Source organism: Antennarius striatus, chromosome 8 (assembly GCF_040054535.1).
Source record: "Antennarius striatus isolate MH-2024 chromosome 8, ASM4005453v1, whole genome shotgun sequence".
In the NCBI taxonomy this organism is placed as follows: domain Eukaryota; kingdom Metazoa; phylum Chordata; class Actinopteri; order Lophiiformes; family Antennariidae; genus Antennarius; species Antennarius striatus.
The window spans coordinates 6,248,530-6,266,213 of record NC_090783.1 but is presented as its reverse complement, the minus strand read 5'-3'; the positions used below and the strand labels follow the sequence as shown (position 1 = coordinate 6,266,213).

General features: G+C 42.8%; 1 protein-coding gene across 4 annotated transcripts in view; it reads right to left on the bottom strand.

Moving 5' to 3' along the window:
- lef1 (lymphoid enhancer-binding factor 1) overlaps positions 1–16,423 on the bottom strand; it is a 41,942-nt gene extending 25,519 nt beyond the window's left edge. For 2 of the 4 annotated variants that reach the window (XR_011036909.1, XM_068321526.1), the window contains exons 1-3: positions 15,173–16,423; positions 13,228–13,294; positions 11,852–11,973 (exon numbers count right to left, since the gene is read on the bottom strand). Coding sequence is in view for 3 of the 4 variants with exons in the window: in XM_068321526.1 (XP_068177627.1) it covers positions 11,852–11,973; positions 13,228–13,294; positions 15,173–15,376 (393 nt within the window). In the remaining variant the exon portion in view is untranslated. The remainder of the gene's footprint in view (positions 1–11,851; positions 11,974–13,227; positions 13,295–15,172) is intronic. The other 2 variants (XM_068321524.1, XM_068321525.1) reach the window with 1 other exon arrangement.
- Between the last annotated feature and the right edge of the window lie 1,261 nt (positions 16,424–17,684).

The window sequence follows — 17,684 nt, the reverse complement described above, 5'->3', positions numbered from 1 at the left end:
TGAGTGGCTACATTCATGGCAGGCAACAGCAGTGCCAACATCCACATTCAACAGCAACACATTCAAAAGACCTTGAAAGATGTACACAAATAAAATTGCAGCACAAGTTAACTTTGTGTGGCTAAAACCTTAGCCTCTTCACAATGCTGAAGACGGAGAGAAAGAGGAAGAGAAAATGCAGTGCAGAATGGAGGAAAAGTGCTGATGAGTTGCCTTATGCGGGAGCTTCATAGATCCGTCGAACAAGAGCGGATTTGCCTGCTACACCTAGATAGTGTTTCCCCCCCTCAGCCTTCACCCAGGTATTCTGGGCATGAATGGCTGTCAGTTTGGATTTGGGAGCTCAGCGTTGAGGGGGGAAAATAGAGTCTGGTGGGGTCTTTGTGCATCTCTACCTGTGGAGATCAGAGCTAGAGACAGTTGATTTTCCCATTAGCTCCCATGCAACACTGCATCCCCAGTAAGAAAGTGGTAAATATTAGCATGGCAAGCTAACCAAGAAGAGCTGAACGCGAGCATGAAGCAGCAGGCAGCGGAGGCAACTGCCATGTTTGTGGGGAAGGTTTTCATGGCACACACTGGGAAAATGTGGATGGGGAGGTGATTTGAATGAGAGCTGCTTCTGCCTGAGCTGTAGAGAGAATTGACCTACTTTTCCCTCTGAATTTCATTCACACAGACGAACACGCGAACACAACGCGTAGGAATAGGAAAAAATACAAATATGGACGGCTAAATGAGCCCCCTCGATTGACAACTCAAAGGAACGTCAGGACAGACTAAATGTCTCGGATCAGTTACGACGTCATTTAATGTTTAGACGATGTTGTGTCACAAGAAGCCCCATTGCCCCCCAGGTGTCCTTACACCTGTGCCCCGGTCGTGATCTGAACTTTTGACCCTGAGCCACATGATCAATGTGCTTTTCACTTCACTGAGCAATGCGACATGCACACATGCAGCCGCTCTCCTTTCACTTTTAAAATGAGCTTGTCACGTAATTGCGCAAGCCTCCAGATAAAAGCTGCGTTTTTCATTATGTTTCAAATTAAATGACCGTTTTGTCTGCGGTTACAACGAGGTAAGGTTCATACTGTAGCGCCAAGAAGAAGCATTCATGTTTGCAGATCACATTGCAAACCTTTCAGCTTATGGATAATGCAACAATACTGGTAGCCCACTGTTTGGGTGTGATTCTGCGTTTTAAGGGATTAACTGGTAAAGACTACCAAACAACTGCCTTTCAGCCTGGAATTAGTCATTAATCGAACCACACATTTTAGGGCTCCTTTCTAGCAAAGTGCACACGCCCCTGTTAAGATCCGAATGAAAAGCACAAAGCTATTCAAATCTGATCCCCTCCAAACAAATGGCCTTACTTCATCCCTGCAGACGCAGGGGACACTTCAAGAACCTCTCCAAGGATCTGGACGGTCACATGACAACTCCGCCTCATCAATTAGCTTTGTGGTTGGGTTTTGTGAGCTTTAATACAAACAAAACAATGACCCATGTACAACATGGCAATGGACAATGTCTGCTTATCCCTTGATACTGCTAAAGAAATGGAAATAGTGAATTCTGAGCGCACAAAAGGGAGCCCTTAGACTGGAGGCATATGGTTGCAGCAACATTATAGGGTACACTCGTGCACCTGAGACCACTAATCTGAATGATAAGTGATACAATGAACACAATATAGGTGTAATTGAGCTGAGGTGTATTAACTTATAGCATACAATTTTATATAAATTATTTTTTCTACTAGGAAAGCAATGTTGGATGAATGTGTGCAAGTCATAATTGGATTCTTCAGTTTACTTCTTTTAACATGTTTGGCCTTTTAACTTTGCATTCAGATGTCATTTGTGCACATCTGAGTAAATTTCATTTCACACTTTTTGTACCAAAAGATGTGCATCTCGTAATTGCTCTCATCAATTTATATATATATATATATATATATATATATATATATATATATATACACACACACATATATATGTGTATATACACACTGTATTTTAAAGAAAAGTTTGAAATTTCCATGCTCAGTCTCCTCACATCCCCCTACGGCCCTTCCACATTAGCACAAATTCAGTTTTCCAAGTTGACAGGGGAACCTCTGACCTTTTACATAAATTTTCTTATTAAATATTTTATATTGACGTCAATATTTTTGGGCTGTGGGGCTCAGATTTATTTATTTATTGAATCAGGAAGTCTGATGGAGATCAATATCTCATTTACAAGAATGATGTGAACATAAAACAAGTACACATCCACAATAAGCGTTTAATCAATGTAGACGACAAAATCACACACAAAAATAGCAACTCCTGTGACAGTAATGTGTGAAAGAAGACGTTGGGCCTTCAAAGTCTTGGAAGTGGGATGGTAATTTTAGAATAAGTGTCAAAATGACACTTTGAAACATTCATGTCATGGTACGATAGCCTAAAAATAGAATGCCTTCTATTACTGTTAGATGTTTAAACAATTCAACTGTGGAATATTGAATAAAGTGTTTTCACCTTGAGTTTTATTCACATTGTGTGCAATCATGCAAGCATGGAATGACAGGCAGTGGAATTTATGGTTCAGAAATTTTACCGACACCCAGCAGAGCACAGTAAACTTTCATAATCCCAGAATTACAATTCCAGGGACTGTAATAACCTCCTTTCAACCTTAGTAGGAGGGTTAGGTAGATTTCAAATAAAATCTAGCACAGCTTTGTCTCTGCATCATTGCGCCTACATGTAGGGAGTGTCGCTTTACAATGAAAGAACCTACACTGATTTGTAATGGGGTGATGGGTCAAAGGTGGGGGTGGGGGTGGGTGGGCACAGATTTTACCCACATCTTTCATCTCGAAAGATAAGGATCCAGTGGGGGTGGATTGATTTGATGTTTTGATGCACTGTTTGATGACGGGCAGCTCAAAGGGGAGGAGGCCTCTATGATGTCCGTCCATTGAAGGACTTGAAACGTGTCACCTGGCCCCTGAGCCGAGGGTTATGGCCGCTAGTGGATTTGAGGGGATCCTGCCGAGCCGGACGATGGCTCCATTGATGCCACATAATCCATTCAGCGTGACCTGTATATTTTTAGAAAGCTTCACTTCCCTGTCAGCCTGCCTTGTTAAATTATTACCAACATCAAGGTCCTGATCAACTACATTCTATCATAAAAGGATAGTATGTCTAATTTATTCAACGAGTACATCACACAAGGAGAATAAGTGCCTTCCATCAACCGAGCGAGTAGCCCGATGATCAAAAGAAACATGAAGCACAAGAAGAGCTCATCAGATGAACAAACATATTCTTACTAGATATCTTTGTGGGTTTCATCATCCCGCATCAAGTGACTGCGGAGGAAAAAAAAAAAAAGCCTTGTTTCCATCCCTGTGACATCAGTGCTCACAGGCAGAGCACAGGGGAAGAATCAAAAGCCCAAGAAAAACCATACATTTCCTACTAATTACCATTAACGTAAATCTGAGAATTTTTCCCTCTGCCCTTCTGCCCCAACTCCAATTAATTGTTTCTAAAATACCGCACAAAAATATCACAGGCTTAACAAAAAAAAAAAAAAGTCATACAAGAAATAATCTCATAATGTACGGTAGGTGGTATTAGTCATGAGCATCCAACTCCTACCACGTTGAAGATTTGCCTAAACTAGGAGCAAACATAATTGGGATAAATCTCCTCAGTCAACCACATAAAAAAAAAAGCAGAAGGGTGTAAATTGTTACACGGCTGTATATCAAGACACCGAAACAGTTGCACAGATCAGAAGGAGTGAGGCGGCGGCGGCGAGAAGAGCGGCATTTGTGCTCGGCTTGTTTTCCTCTGTGACTTGAGGCCACTGACTTTTTCTCCAGCCATAGTAAATTGGGCGCCTGGGGCAGCCGCCTTGGCCAAGCTTGCATTTCGGAGTTGACTGTGGAGGGTATGAGGGATAGAGATATGGCACTGGAGTTGGGGGTGGGGTGGGCGGTGGAGGATGTTGGAGGAGGACTGAAAGCGTCGTTGAGGTGACATCACGCACATGTTTTAACACAAAAGGGGTCCCATCTCGTTAGCACACCAACTAGCCGGCTCCATGGCAATCAGCTCTTGTCATTCTCTCTTTTCTCTCCACCTCGTCATAAATATGGCTACATCTGCAAGTGTAATCACTCCATTGTACTGTGATTTTCTGCTCTGCTGGACAGTAGCATGGCTGCCTGCTTTTCAGCACCTCTCCCTTATCCCCACCACCACCGCCGCCGCCGCTACTGCCACCGTTGCCACCGCCTCCTTTCCCTCAAGTGCCCCTCGCCCATTCCTGGCAACTCCTGCGCCGGTGAGGCCGCTGTGTCCCACAGATTACCGAGCTCCGGTCACTCAGGTAACAAGAGTCACTAATCTGGCTGGGGTTGAATTACACATAATTGCCTCGGCACTGTGATTGATTTCAGCCCTGGAAAGGAAAAGAGACGACCCTCCCCACCCCCCAAACCCCCCTACACACACACACACACACACACACACACAAAAACAACCCAACCTCCCTCCCTGCCTCTCTCTCTCCAGCGTTCATGAGCGGCAGCCAAGACTCTCCATCTAGTAGGAGGCAGGAGGCTTTGAAGAGATCAAAGCCAAGGCCGGGAGCAGTTGCGCGCCCTGGGAATACGGGAGAGAGGCTCTCTGCTCCTCAGCCCTATTTTCTAGCGTCATGTCGGATTGCAGCTGTATTGCATTTCTCCAGTTTTCTTAATGCTCTTGGTTTTGACTTTGACATCAGTGATCCCCCACCACCCCCCCACCCCCTCCCCCCCACTCGGTTTCTTCAAAAACAAGGGGAGAGTGGGGGGGTTTACTGGAGGAGAGAGAGAGAGAGAGAGATACATGGAGAGGAAAGAGAAGGAAGGAAAGAAAAGAGAAGTGGTAAAGAGATCTACAGACTGATTTTTATTTTCACAACTCCATAATTGGCCAGTTCAAAGGAGAGGAGGGGAGAATGTAGCATTTGTTTTCAATTCTGCAGCCAATATGAAAGGAGTGACAAACTTTTATGGGTTTCCCAAAAATTAAAGACAGACTTTTTTTTTTTTTTTCACAGTCAAAGGACAGGGTGCTTTTACGGCTCAGACCACACAAAATGAACTGATAGCAAAGCCCTCCTCTTTGTCCTCCCACATAAAGCTCAACGGCGTGGCGCAGCTCTCGCAACTGGCGCATGTGTGTGCCTGTCGAGAACACACATTTGTGTGTGTGTGTGTGTGTGTGTGTGTGTGCGTTGGAAACTGTCGGGCAACGGGAAAGCAGTTTGATGTTTAACGCAAAAACACAAAAGGAGGCATGAAGAAAGAGCGCGAGCTATATCCATCTATTCATTTAACAGCTTGGCTAATAAAGCCTGGTGGCAAGAAGGCACCCTTTGTACTGTAACTATGCAGGCCCTATACCAACCTCCTACACTGAGGACCATTAATATTTCAGCACTGTCAGATACACATTGCATGCAAGCATCTTTAGCACTCACACCCACAGCAGCAAAAAAAAAAATAATGAGCTCCTGAAAAATATGAAACAGCAATGAGAAGGAGGGAGGGCGAGAGCGCTTTAGACACTGACCAACTTCATAGAACAGAGAGGCTATTGATCATAGCTCTGTTTCTTAGCCGGACAAAGTGAGGGCTGTTTGAGCTCCTCTGAAGTCTGGACACAGCCGTAAGGATTTGCACCCATGTTCGCTCCTGCGGTCCCATTGTTCCCTTTTCTGCTGTTTACTAGCTGGAACACTGCTCGCCTCTATACGGACCTCCAAGCTGTCGGACAGAAGTCAATAAAGCTATTCATGTTTTTACTCCATTTAAGTGTGAATCAGGCAAAACTGAGGTACTGTGGTCAACGTCTAGGGACTGGTGACTCTAAAAAAACTGACCCGTATCAATTAAGGATGATGTAAGAGCACATTCAAGGTATTTTCAGACAACAAAACGATGATAAAACTAGTTTTAACGGTCGATTTTTAAACTTAAAAATAAGAGTAAGTTCCTGAAATCCAACAAGAACATTCACTCTTTGACCTCTTGCCCCTAAAAATTAAAAAAAGAAAAACAGAACAAAAAAACCCTCAAACACGCAGACACACCACCCTGCAGTCTCCAATTCTGATCCACCCTGACAGGAAGTCCACACCCAGGCCATTGAAAACAGAATTGGGCAAGAGGGCCAGCCTTTTTCGAGGGCCTCCGCTGACCCCTGGAGATCGGCGGCAGGCAGCTGGTGAAGATTGAAGTCCTCTGAGCAGGTGCTGCTGGCTTCAGCTGCAGAGCCCTGATTGGTTGGCTCCAGGCAGCACAGCTTGATTGGTTAAGCTTCATCCAATTCAGTGGGAGGATGGAGCACGAAGAAAGTGTCATCATCTAGGAGTGCTTCGCTTTGAGCGCTAACGCATGCCCAAAATAAACATCAACCGGGGGTTAAGTTTGCACTCGAAACCGTGATTGCTTTTCTGAGAAACGCACATTTTCAGCTCTTAATAATTTTCATGACTTCATTGGCGCCACTTTTATTATCTCTTTTCTTCCATAAAATGAGTTTTCAGAATACGAGAAAAAAAATACTTCTAACATTTCATTGTTTAGTGGCGTAAACACAGAAACACAGCTAGCTTTTTACACTCATACCATCCAGAAAAATAAAGCTCAAAACTTCCCCATCCTGGTAGGCAGTTGCTCTGCTGTGCTCCATTTAACAAGATGAAACACATCGATAAGGTGATTGCAGCCACATGGCGTCATTAGCGCCATGCATATGGAGCAAATGTGTCAACCAGCATCACCGATACAGCGAAGGACGAGAAGAAACCTTGGCGTTAATGGTGCTGTTTATAAAACACCACGACCCGGCGGCACTACAAAGAGTCTGCAACGCCAAGTATTTCTTCTGTGTGAGGTCTCTGGTGCTGTCCTTCATGTGTACGCCCATATTTCACCATGGATGGTGCTGCACGGCAGATGACATCAATGTCAGACTGTCTCTTTGATATGCATGATGCTGCTTGAAGAAAATTAATGATCTGGTCGGTACGGCATAAAATGAGGCAATTATAGTCTGTCTTTAGACCGCTGCTATATTTTTAGAGTAAAATATTCAGGACTGATGCTGTACTAATGGCTTCTTATAGAAAATGAAGCTAACTGACAGTGAAATCATGTGTGATCCAGTTATTTAGAGCTAAATGCTACATACAGCTGTGCTAAAAAAAATATACACAAGCTGCCATCGACAACATTATGTGAGCACATGGAGGGCTGCTGGTAAATGTACTGTTCTCTCTAACAGGGATCTTCCACGGTAGTGCTGGGGGCATGAGCTCGGGACACACATGGCACCGAGGGACACCAGAGCGGTCCTACCAAATCCCGTTAGGTAAGCCTGGGTTAGTGATTCCACGCTGCGAGACACTGGCTAGCAGATCTGTCACGTTCCCACTACATCAAAGGAAAGTACAGAGCTGCACCCCCCCTCCCACATACACCCGCCCTTTCTCGCCACGAGGATCTGCGATTGAGGGTCCAACTGGGGAAAAAAATAGTCCACGGCAAAGGAGCGCTCTCTCTCTCTCTCTTTTTACCCCAACCCCCACCACAACGGAGGCAGCAAAACTTGGCTTTAAGAAAAAAAAAATCTGTGTTTTTATTCTTTCCTCTCCTCAAGCTGTTGCACAGACCATGAGACCGTTCTGACACAGCTGGAGATCGCCAAACACGTCTTCAGTCAGGTAGGAAAAAAGCCTCCATCTTTATCTCGTGAGCTCAGAGGTCGTAGGATTTCTCTAAACCCACAGAGGAGCCTCGACAACATGGGCTTTTTGTGAGTTTAACAAAAAGGGAAACAGCAACATGTACTGGTAATAAATCAGTGGGCATTTATATGTTGATCGGTCAGGGAACAAAACTCTTCAGACGCAGTTATACACAACCGGTATCTCCACTACTATTCTGGTGTATAAATGTATGATTCATTGGCCAATACAAACTATTACAAACCCACAGAAGTCAGAGGAAACACAATTCTCTTCCATATTTGCAATATTCTCCCCAGTTTTACGCACCAAAGGCCAAAGCTTATAACAATACCAGTATGAATCACAACATGTGCAAAAGTTTCTTCTCATAATCCCATGTATCTGGAAAGGTTTTGGTCGGCTGCCACGAATGTAACACTAACCTCGATCAAGATGACAGAAAAAGCAATCAAAGCTGAACCGTAGCACAGCTAGACTGTTTCTGGAGAGTTATTGGTGATACGTATGGGTAACTGGGTTTTTAACTGGTTGACACACTCATAGCAGGAGATCAGGGACAGGAACTCATTGCTGTTGGATCCGCATGGAGGGATGACAGAATAGGTTATTTGTCAAAGTTGTGAGCCGTACAAGGAAGGATTGAACCAATCTTTTGTCCCAGTGTAACAGAAATAAATTAATGCGTTTGGTTTCTACAGCTGAGCAGCATGCAGTTGCAAAACGAATACATATAAGCACAAGCAGAACCATATGCGTGCTGTCTCTGCAGTCTAACTTCAACAAGCACAACACATAGAACCCTCCACCACGGGTCCACTTTTCTGAAAGAAGTCGGTTGGATGTAAATTTAGCCGTCCATAAAAGCCATTCCTGATAACTGCGAGAGAAAAAGTTGCATCTCAAAAGCTAAATAAAATAGTTATAATTCCAGAGATACCAAAAGACTGATTCTTGGTTGTTGAGTGCAGGAAGGTTTCGGCAAATACTCTGGAAATTAAATACGATGGGACGGGCGGGTGAGTAGAATGGACAAAACCCATGCTTTATTCAGCCCCCCTCCTTGTAGGAAGAGTCTACAGGCTAATTTAGAACCCTGGACACACTTAGAATAAACCAGTATATTTTCCCATTTCACCCTAATTCCACTTAAAAACCTCTTTGTGTACACATGCATGTAAATGAGATGAAAATAATATAAACCCAACAATTAAATGATGATTACTGTAAACCACAATGCAGTTACTTGGCCGCCAGTTCCTGGTGTCATGTGCAATAAACAGATGCCTTGTTTGCACCTTCAAAAAGAAGGATCGCCATCCTGCAGCGATTCCAACATTGTTACACTTCCTACTCAGAATGCCCCCTCAGACTTCCCATCCCAACAACAGCTATATTCTACATAAACATCGACGTATTCATAACCAACCAGTGAATCTTTGAAGTGGTCAACATTGTTTAAAATCCACATGCAAATGCAACTGAACACCATTAGGCATCTTGGCACAGACATCCTAGCTCTTGTGGCGGAGGAAACTTATAAAGCTGGAAGCCCTAAAATCTGCTGACAATCAGCTACTCCCAACAGCTCCATCATGACTGGACGGCATGTGCAGGAATGTCATGGTCAATGGAAATCAATCTAAACTACTGGGATTGGGGGCAGCAGTGGAGCTGGGGATGGAAGAGAATGAAAGAGAATAAGCCTTTGATGTCGGTGAAAACTGATCCCAGGCCTGCAGATACTGTGGCTGCGGTGGCCAGCAGCAGAGGCAGCGGAGCTGACATCAGTGAGGGAGCCAGAGGACTCATGTTCCATGATCCTTCCACCAAGACTCGTCTCTTTTTATTGGATAAGTGAGAGCAACGTATATAAAATGACTACCGTTTTATTGAAGACTGGGTGAGGTGGAAAATTGGGAAGAAAAAAAAAAAGCTAAAAAGAGAAGCCATGATAAATGAAATGAAAGCAGGGCTTTAAAGGTTTTGGCAGCCTAATTCATCTACAGTGATTGGTGATTTCCTCTCATAGTCAGCTGGTCCCCATACAGGCCTTCATGAAACGCTGGAACAATTCATAAAACTGGCCGGAGAACCAGCCACTGAAAGAAGAATTTGGAAAAACAATACATCCCAGATTTTATGAACTACTCTATGAGTAAACCCGAAGAGGGTGAATCATGGGCGTAATCTGGATGGTGTTCTCTCAACAATGTCGTATACCCTCTGCGACTTTTGGCAGAGGTGGAGCAATGCAATTTTAACATCATTCCGTGGTAGAGTTGCGTGTGAATCATGTTCCTTTAGACGTAGCATGTGGCATCTGCCCCCGACAATCAAATCCGCCTCTGAAAAAGCTGCTCTTATAACACAGAACTCCAATTTCACAACTTCACCCCTATGAAAGGAACACATGTATACACTACAGAAGCACAAACAACCCCACAGCCTCTGGTTCCCCTGCATAGGTGTGTGCGTCGGTGTGCCCATGTGTGTGTGTCCTATATGGAGGCACCACACCAGAACACAAACCAGTTTTATACCCAAGTGTGGCACAGACAAATTGACAATACAGGATTAGCGTGGACAGCTGCTGGTACTCCCTGCGTTTTTTAAGTCGGTCTTGAGAGGAGAAATTTGCAAACGGGACAGACACAGGAAGCCGCCAGAGAAAAAAACCTGCAGCTGGCCTGAAATTAATACTGTTACAGGAACTGTATCTGCAGCAGCACACGCTGCCTCTGGATGGTACTGTAAACTCCCCTGCAGGCCGGCCTGAGACACAACACGCTGCCATCAGAGGGCTTTCCTGGGTCAAACGGACACGCATCGTTTCACTCATGTTAATATTCTGGGAAGCGAAGTAGGGATTCGGGTCACATGTGGTCATAAAAACGACAAGGAAAGAGCAAAGACACTCCAGAAAAATAAGGAAACAGCCCTTAAACACAACTGGGGGGTATATAGTTTTGATTTTATCTGCATCATATCGCATGAAGTTTAGGCTTGCGTGTAAATAAAGAAATGTGGTATTAACTGAGATAATTTATCAATTTGTTTAACGTGACATTCATTGATCATGTTTTACAGATATTGTTTGTCAATATAATATTGATATTTTAAATTATCTGATGGTATGAGAGTAAATTCCACACAGCTATCTAAAGATTTTGTAGCATGTTTATTGATATCCTATTCCAAAGGAGTACAGTCCTACGTCGTAACAATTTAATTTTGAATCATGTAGAGCTGCTGGTAAAGATTTTTTTAGTGATGATTCCAATAAGATTTTTTATAAATTGATCGAGTGATCTTTAAAAAATTGTTAAACAGTGATGTCATAAACATAATAACAGCTGACAGAGATATCTCAACATATCAGAGCTATTATTGCTTCATCAGCAGTACAAACCAAAAATATGGATTTTAGTGTCTGGAAATAGTAAAAAATACACAAAATATTAGCTCCAAAACAAATATTTGTCCTTTTAAATGTTCAGCATCAAACAAACTCACCTGTCGAAATTTTGCGTGACAAAGCAAATGCATTAGAAGTGTCAAATTAAATTATTTCTATTTCTAATTATTTTTCCATGTAGATCTTCACGACAGTGAATATTTATGATAATCATTAATGATAAGACTACTTAAGAGTGTGAAACTTTAACAGATGCTTTTTTTTTTTTAACCGTCTGTCACACCTGAACTCTGTTTAACCCGAGTCGCTGCGACAGGAAGTTAAATCTCATCCATATTTTTTTCTATGTCGGAAACAAAAGCTCATTTACAAAACTAGAGCGCATGTAGTTCAGATTTTCTGCATCACCATAACAACTTTTAACAAAAAAACAAAAACTTCCAACGCCTAAAGAAAAGATTTTTCACAGGAAATCTTAATGCTGAATCCCGTGTTTGTTTGTTTTTCCACAACCGTTTTGGATTTATTTTCTGTCAACTGACTTGTCAGAGGTTTTCTTCTTAGCATCCCTTCCTTACAAAATTCATACACATTTGAAAGTTTAATAAAAAAGTGGATACTGACCATTCTGGGCATGGGCGGCGAGAGGGAGCCGTTGTTCATGTAGGAGGAGTCGTTCATGTTGCTCATCATGATGTAGCCCGGGTAGTACGGATGGCCTTTACTGTACATGTCTTGGAGTTTCACTGGTTAAAAAAAAAAAAAAAAATTTTTTACAGTGAGTCAATTCTTAATTCATGAGCATCAAATCTTTTTGGATTACTCATTACTGTGGAGCACATAAATAAATCATTTCTAAAACATTTTAAAAATCTGTTTGTGTTTCACTCAATAAGTCAATAAATATAATCAATAAATCCGACAAATGCAAAGTGAGACTGCCTGTTTTGGTGGTGTAATGATATCAGTGTTGATCGCTTTAACCCGTGCCCTATTTTGTCGTGGCCTTTTGTTTGTGCCCTTTCTTCCTGTCTGGAGAGGAGGGCCGCATTATTCAGGGGAACAATGGAGCCCCTCTGTGCCAATTAGCACCAATTACAAGAACATACAGACTGTGTCAAAATAGGAGACGCCCCAACTGTTCCTTTACGCCTTTGACCCGAGAAGGGGGAGTTTGGTACAAGAGGCCTCAACACTTCTCCCCTCAACTTGTGTGCTGCATAATAAGGCCAGGGTGGGGTGGGGCGTCGGGTTGTGGTAAGTTGCCCGATGGCAACATAGATCTTGAAGGAAGCTCGTGTTTGGTTTGAAGGGGATCCTATTCAGGAGTGAAAAGGGAACTAAGAGGAGCCACACTCCTCCTCAAAGCCACAGCGATGACCTGCTGCAGGAAGGTCAGACGACGACTGTGAGAGAGCAATGAGCCCTGAGCGGGAATCAACATGCTGTATGTGTCAGTGGAGCCTGTTGGGGTGGGGGTGGGAGTGGGGGGGTATGTATGTGAGGAAACTAGCTCGTTGAATATCAAGAAACACAAGAAATGTGATCCTGAATTCACTTTAATTGCAGGCTTTTTTACTCCAGAGCTCATCACCACATTCAAACGCAAGAAAAGCGTGCGGTAATTTGTCTTTCCATTGGAATATCCTTTGTTTTCCCACCAGTGCAGGCACCCTCATCCACCAGGGAGGTAACAGGTAGCGGTGTCCTTGAAGGTATAACATGTCCTGACAAGACTTAAACAGATTATCTGTCTGAGAGCAGCAGAAACAGGGGCCCTGATAAGAATTGGAGCAAACAGTGCGAGGGTGTGACCGATCACTTCTGGAAGGGGTAAAAAGATGGGGTGGCACTTATTCGCCCCACCCCACCCCAACTTCTCAAGCTTACAGCAAGTTATTCTGAAAATCCTGTGCTTTTATTGCAGCTAATCGACACGCTGGCTGCATCATCAGAGCATGCAGATTTAAAAGGTTCTCGCTCCAGGTCGTGTCACTTACCATCGTCTGGATGGTCTCTGTGTTTTTCATGATATGAATCTTGTGGTATTTGGGACTGTCTCCCTGTCTGTAACAAAAACAAAGGAATAAAAAAGGGGAAAAAATAAGATGGTTAATCACATAGGATGCACAAACACATACATACATGCTGATACGCTCCTACAAACGCTGTTGGGACAAACTCTGCCTCTTTTTTTTTTTTTTTTGCTAGTCACCAAAAGAGAAATAAGCTTGCACACACGCACACACACACACACACACACACACACACACACACACACACACACACACACACACACACACACACACACGAACCACTTAATTAAGCTTTATGCCCTTAAGGAGCTTACAAATTAACTTGTTTTCAGTACCACAGGTCCACTCTCTAATTTCATCGTTCTCTGTTTAGGCCTTCTTATAAATAAAGAGATTCCATTGATGCTATGAAACAAAAGCACACATCCAAATTTAGATAGAAATAAATCAGGCCACAAAAAGAGAAAATAGTGATGGTGATTTTTGCTTCAAAAACAGCAAAAGAAATAAAAAAATCTGCTATTCTTGCATGCATTTCCTTTCTCATTTGAAATCAGGATTAGGAAGAGGACTTCGTTTTTGGAGTTCAGACCCCTCAGGATGGCTTCAAGCTGAGCGAGGGAACTTCACTGGATTCTTAATTAACATGCAGCCTTCGTCTAGTGCGTCTCTAGGACATTTGGTGGTAAATGTGAACTCTCTCCTTCAGGATGTGCCCAAAATTTTATTAAAACTGCAGCTAATGACCAAAAAAAAAAAAAAAGCTTGGTGATGGGAGACTCAGCAGCCTGTACCTTGATCTCACAGCCCGGCTAACGGGATGCAGGGAAAATCAGAAACACATTTGAACTGATGTTTCCATCCTTCTGTGCAATGAAATGTTATTTTTATAGTGTGCAATAATACTCACTAGACCAAGAATTAAAAATTCCTTGAAAACTCTATTATAAGAATTTAGATACAAAATAAATTCAGCAAGCTTGTTTATTTTTCCCCCCCAACTGGATTGTTCTCTCCCTTTTCAATCTGATCAGTAATGCTAAAGAAATAAGCTGTAAATGTGTTTGTTCGATTTCTCTCTAAAGGCAATGTAAACACAATTTATTAAACGGTATAATAAAGAAATATGAGGGTGACATTGTAAATACATAAACAAACATTCTGGTGACAAAATACTCCGATATTGTCCTCTTTTGCTTAGATCATAGTTTATCATCTCTGACCTTTAAAATGAACGAATCATCATTTTTTTTGTTTGCTTTCCAGCCATGTGTGTTTAAGGGATTCATGTGCTGGTGTTTACAGCTGCTAAGGTTTATCTTCAACCCATGCTAACACAGCTATTAGCCTACTTGTCATAGAGGTCTCACAAAGCCAGAGGTCTTCTGTCTAAAAATCATCCTTTTTCCTTAATTAAACAACTGATTAATGAAATATAACTGAATGACAATTAGGACTATGTTTCCAAAAATGGAGACTTCAATATTATACTGTTGCAAAAACTGGTACATTTTGGTATTTTGAGGATCACCATAACAATTAATTTAAAAAAAAAAATTAAAATATGAACAAAGTGAGAGACTGGTTAAATAAACCTGAACTCATTTTTGTAGATTTTAATTAAATGTGCATGATTAGCAGGATTAACATGGGTGATTTAAAACTAAAAAATGAGCAGGAAGGGATTTAAATTTAGGCCTGTATTTGTTCTGTAAAGGATTATCAGTCTTCTCAAGAAAATAAACCACAAAGGAAGTTCCAAAAGATAAATAATAAAGCAGGTAAACTTTTTTTTTTTTTTTTTTTTTTTTTACAGGCTGGAGCATGCCGAGTCTCTCTTGTTTGTTGGTGGAGTTTCTTCCTCTTCCTCATCAGCACACAGGCTGTTATCTATCTACTATCTACTCACATCGTGGCTGTTGCTGTTCGGGCTGCTTTCTGACTCGTTGACCAGAGATGACTTGATGTCTGCCAGGTCTCCTTCTTCCTCCGAGTGGCTGAGCTCGGCGAAGATCTGCTCCTTGTGCGGATCTCCTTCGTCTTTGAACGGGATCATTTCATCCGTGGCGCACAGCTCCGGGTCTCCACCACCGCCGCCTGATAGCTGTGGCATTTTCGGACAATATATATATATATAATTTTTTTTTTTTTTTTGCCGTTTAACCGAGATGACACGACACTGTCCGAAACTACAGAGGAGAAAACTCCCACTGAAATCTTCTCTCCCCCCACACACGAAAACGAATGGGCGAACGTTCCCCCCTTCTTTTGACCGGAGCGTCGATCTGGAGTCACCGGGAGGAGAAGCGGCGTGCGTAACACGCTGCCGGTGTGTTTCTACTGAAGCAACAGGAGCGTGGATGATGTCGGCGTCCTTTTCCACCACGACTGTTTATTCTAAAGAGTTCTGACGCTCGGACGTTCGGATTCTTCTGATGGCAAAAGGCTCAGATTGAGAGTCCGGCGTGCGCCTCAATGTCATGAGGAAAACATCAAAAGTGATGAAGACGCACCACGAGTTTAAATCACATTAATATTTTTTTTTTTCCAGTCAACACACACATTCACTCACACACACGCGTGCACGCACGCACACACACACACACACAAACACACACACACACACACGCACAAGACGACCGAGGGTATGGTCCAGTAGGGAAAAATAAAAAGTGCATTTATAAAAGTGTGAGAATATTTCCTTGGTGGTCCAGGGAAGAAGTTGTGACGTCCTTAAGAAGAAAAAAAAAGAAGAAAAAAAAAAGAAAAATAGACACTTATATTCGTGCAACTTAATTGGAATAGTTTTAACAGTTAAGACGAGACGAGAAGTAACGTTTTCATGCTTCAAAAATACATCCTCAAAGCCGGTGGGATGAGGACGGAGAAAAAGGGTAAAAAAATTTTTTTTAAAAAAATCTTAGAAATCAAGTAGGAAAAGCAGGTATGAAGGAAAAACGTCGTGGAATCAACTTCCCAGCGCTCCCACACCGCTTGAGTGTAATGTAACCAGTGTGTGTATGTGTGTGTTGGTAATGTAGCCCATGCTCCCTCCTCCTCCTCTTCCTCCCTCCTCTTTCTCTCTCCTCACTCATTGGGAGGAAGGAGAGATGAAAGGGAAGCCGGGGCTCTGATTGACACCACACGGATTGACGCTCCTCCTGAGATTTACGCGCAGCTCCACAACAAACGGGCAGGAGGAGGAGGAGGAGGAGGAGGAGGGGAGGAGGAGAGAGGAAGATGAGCGGTGTGTGTGTGTGTGTGTGTGTGTGTGTGTGTGTGAGATAGGTTAGAATAATTGTAGTAAATAAAAATGATGACAGAAATGCAGAAAACAAGAGAACTGTAAGAATGTGTGAGAAGAATTCGTTGTAAAGCTGTTAATGTGTGAAACAGCGTGACAGTTTGTGGAAGGAGACGCTACAAGGGCCGCGGGAGGGGAGGAAAGTCATATTTATTCTTATTTAAAAGGTTCATATATTGAGGGAAAGTAGAGTATATTCGTTAATTTTTTATTTCAAGACGATTTTTCATTTTTGAAAACAGAAAGTGTGTCCCCTTTTTTTTTGCCCATTTGTTTACAGGATCAAGGATGTGTGGCAGTTTTCTTGCGCTCCCCCCCCCCTATACAGTGTGTTTAAACAAAATTGTCTAAACATTATTGCATTTAAACCTTTTCTCAAATAACTAAATGGTCTCTGATCAAATAACCGACAGCAGGTCTGTGTGTCCCTGAACTTTTACATTAGATGTCCTTAAATATTTAAAGCCACTCTGACTGGTTTTGTTGTCATCTGTATGAGAATATGTAAGGAAGTATTTTAAGAGGGATTATTTTCATACAGAGCTGGCAAAGACACACACACACACACACACACACACACACACACACACACACACACACACACACACACACACAGATCTTAAATGACATAGCACACTTTGATACGCCAGAACTGTTCTGCATTTACTATATTGATTTTATTTATAGCGTGCTAATAATGAGGATCTAAAAATAAAGAAAGACGGTAGACATATGTGTGTGTGTGTGTGTGTGTGTGTGTGTGTGTGTGTGTGTGTGTGAGAAATCGATTGTTAAATCGAAGGTTTCCACCTAAAATACAGGGGGAAAGCAGTGAACCACGGTGGCGCTGCTTCCCGTGGCAGTGAGAGGTTGCGTGAGAATCAAAGTTGGGAAGGGGAGGCAGATCTTTATAAAGCGCGGAGGTGGGGTTAGGGGGGCGGAGCCGCGGCTGCCTTTGATCTTGCGGCGGCTGGCTCTTTCATCCCCGACTCCCCCCCCCCCCCGCGCGCCTGGTCCCCCCGCCCCCCTCTCCCTCTCCCTTGCCTTTGTATGACTAAATTTGGCCCGAGTGTGGAGCCGGGCCAACATTTCCACGTGTGCGTTCATCCCAGCTGAG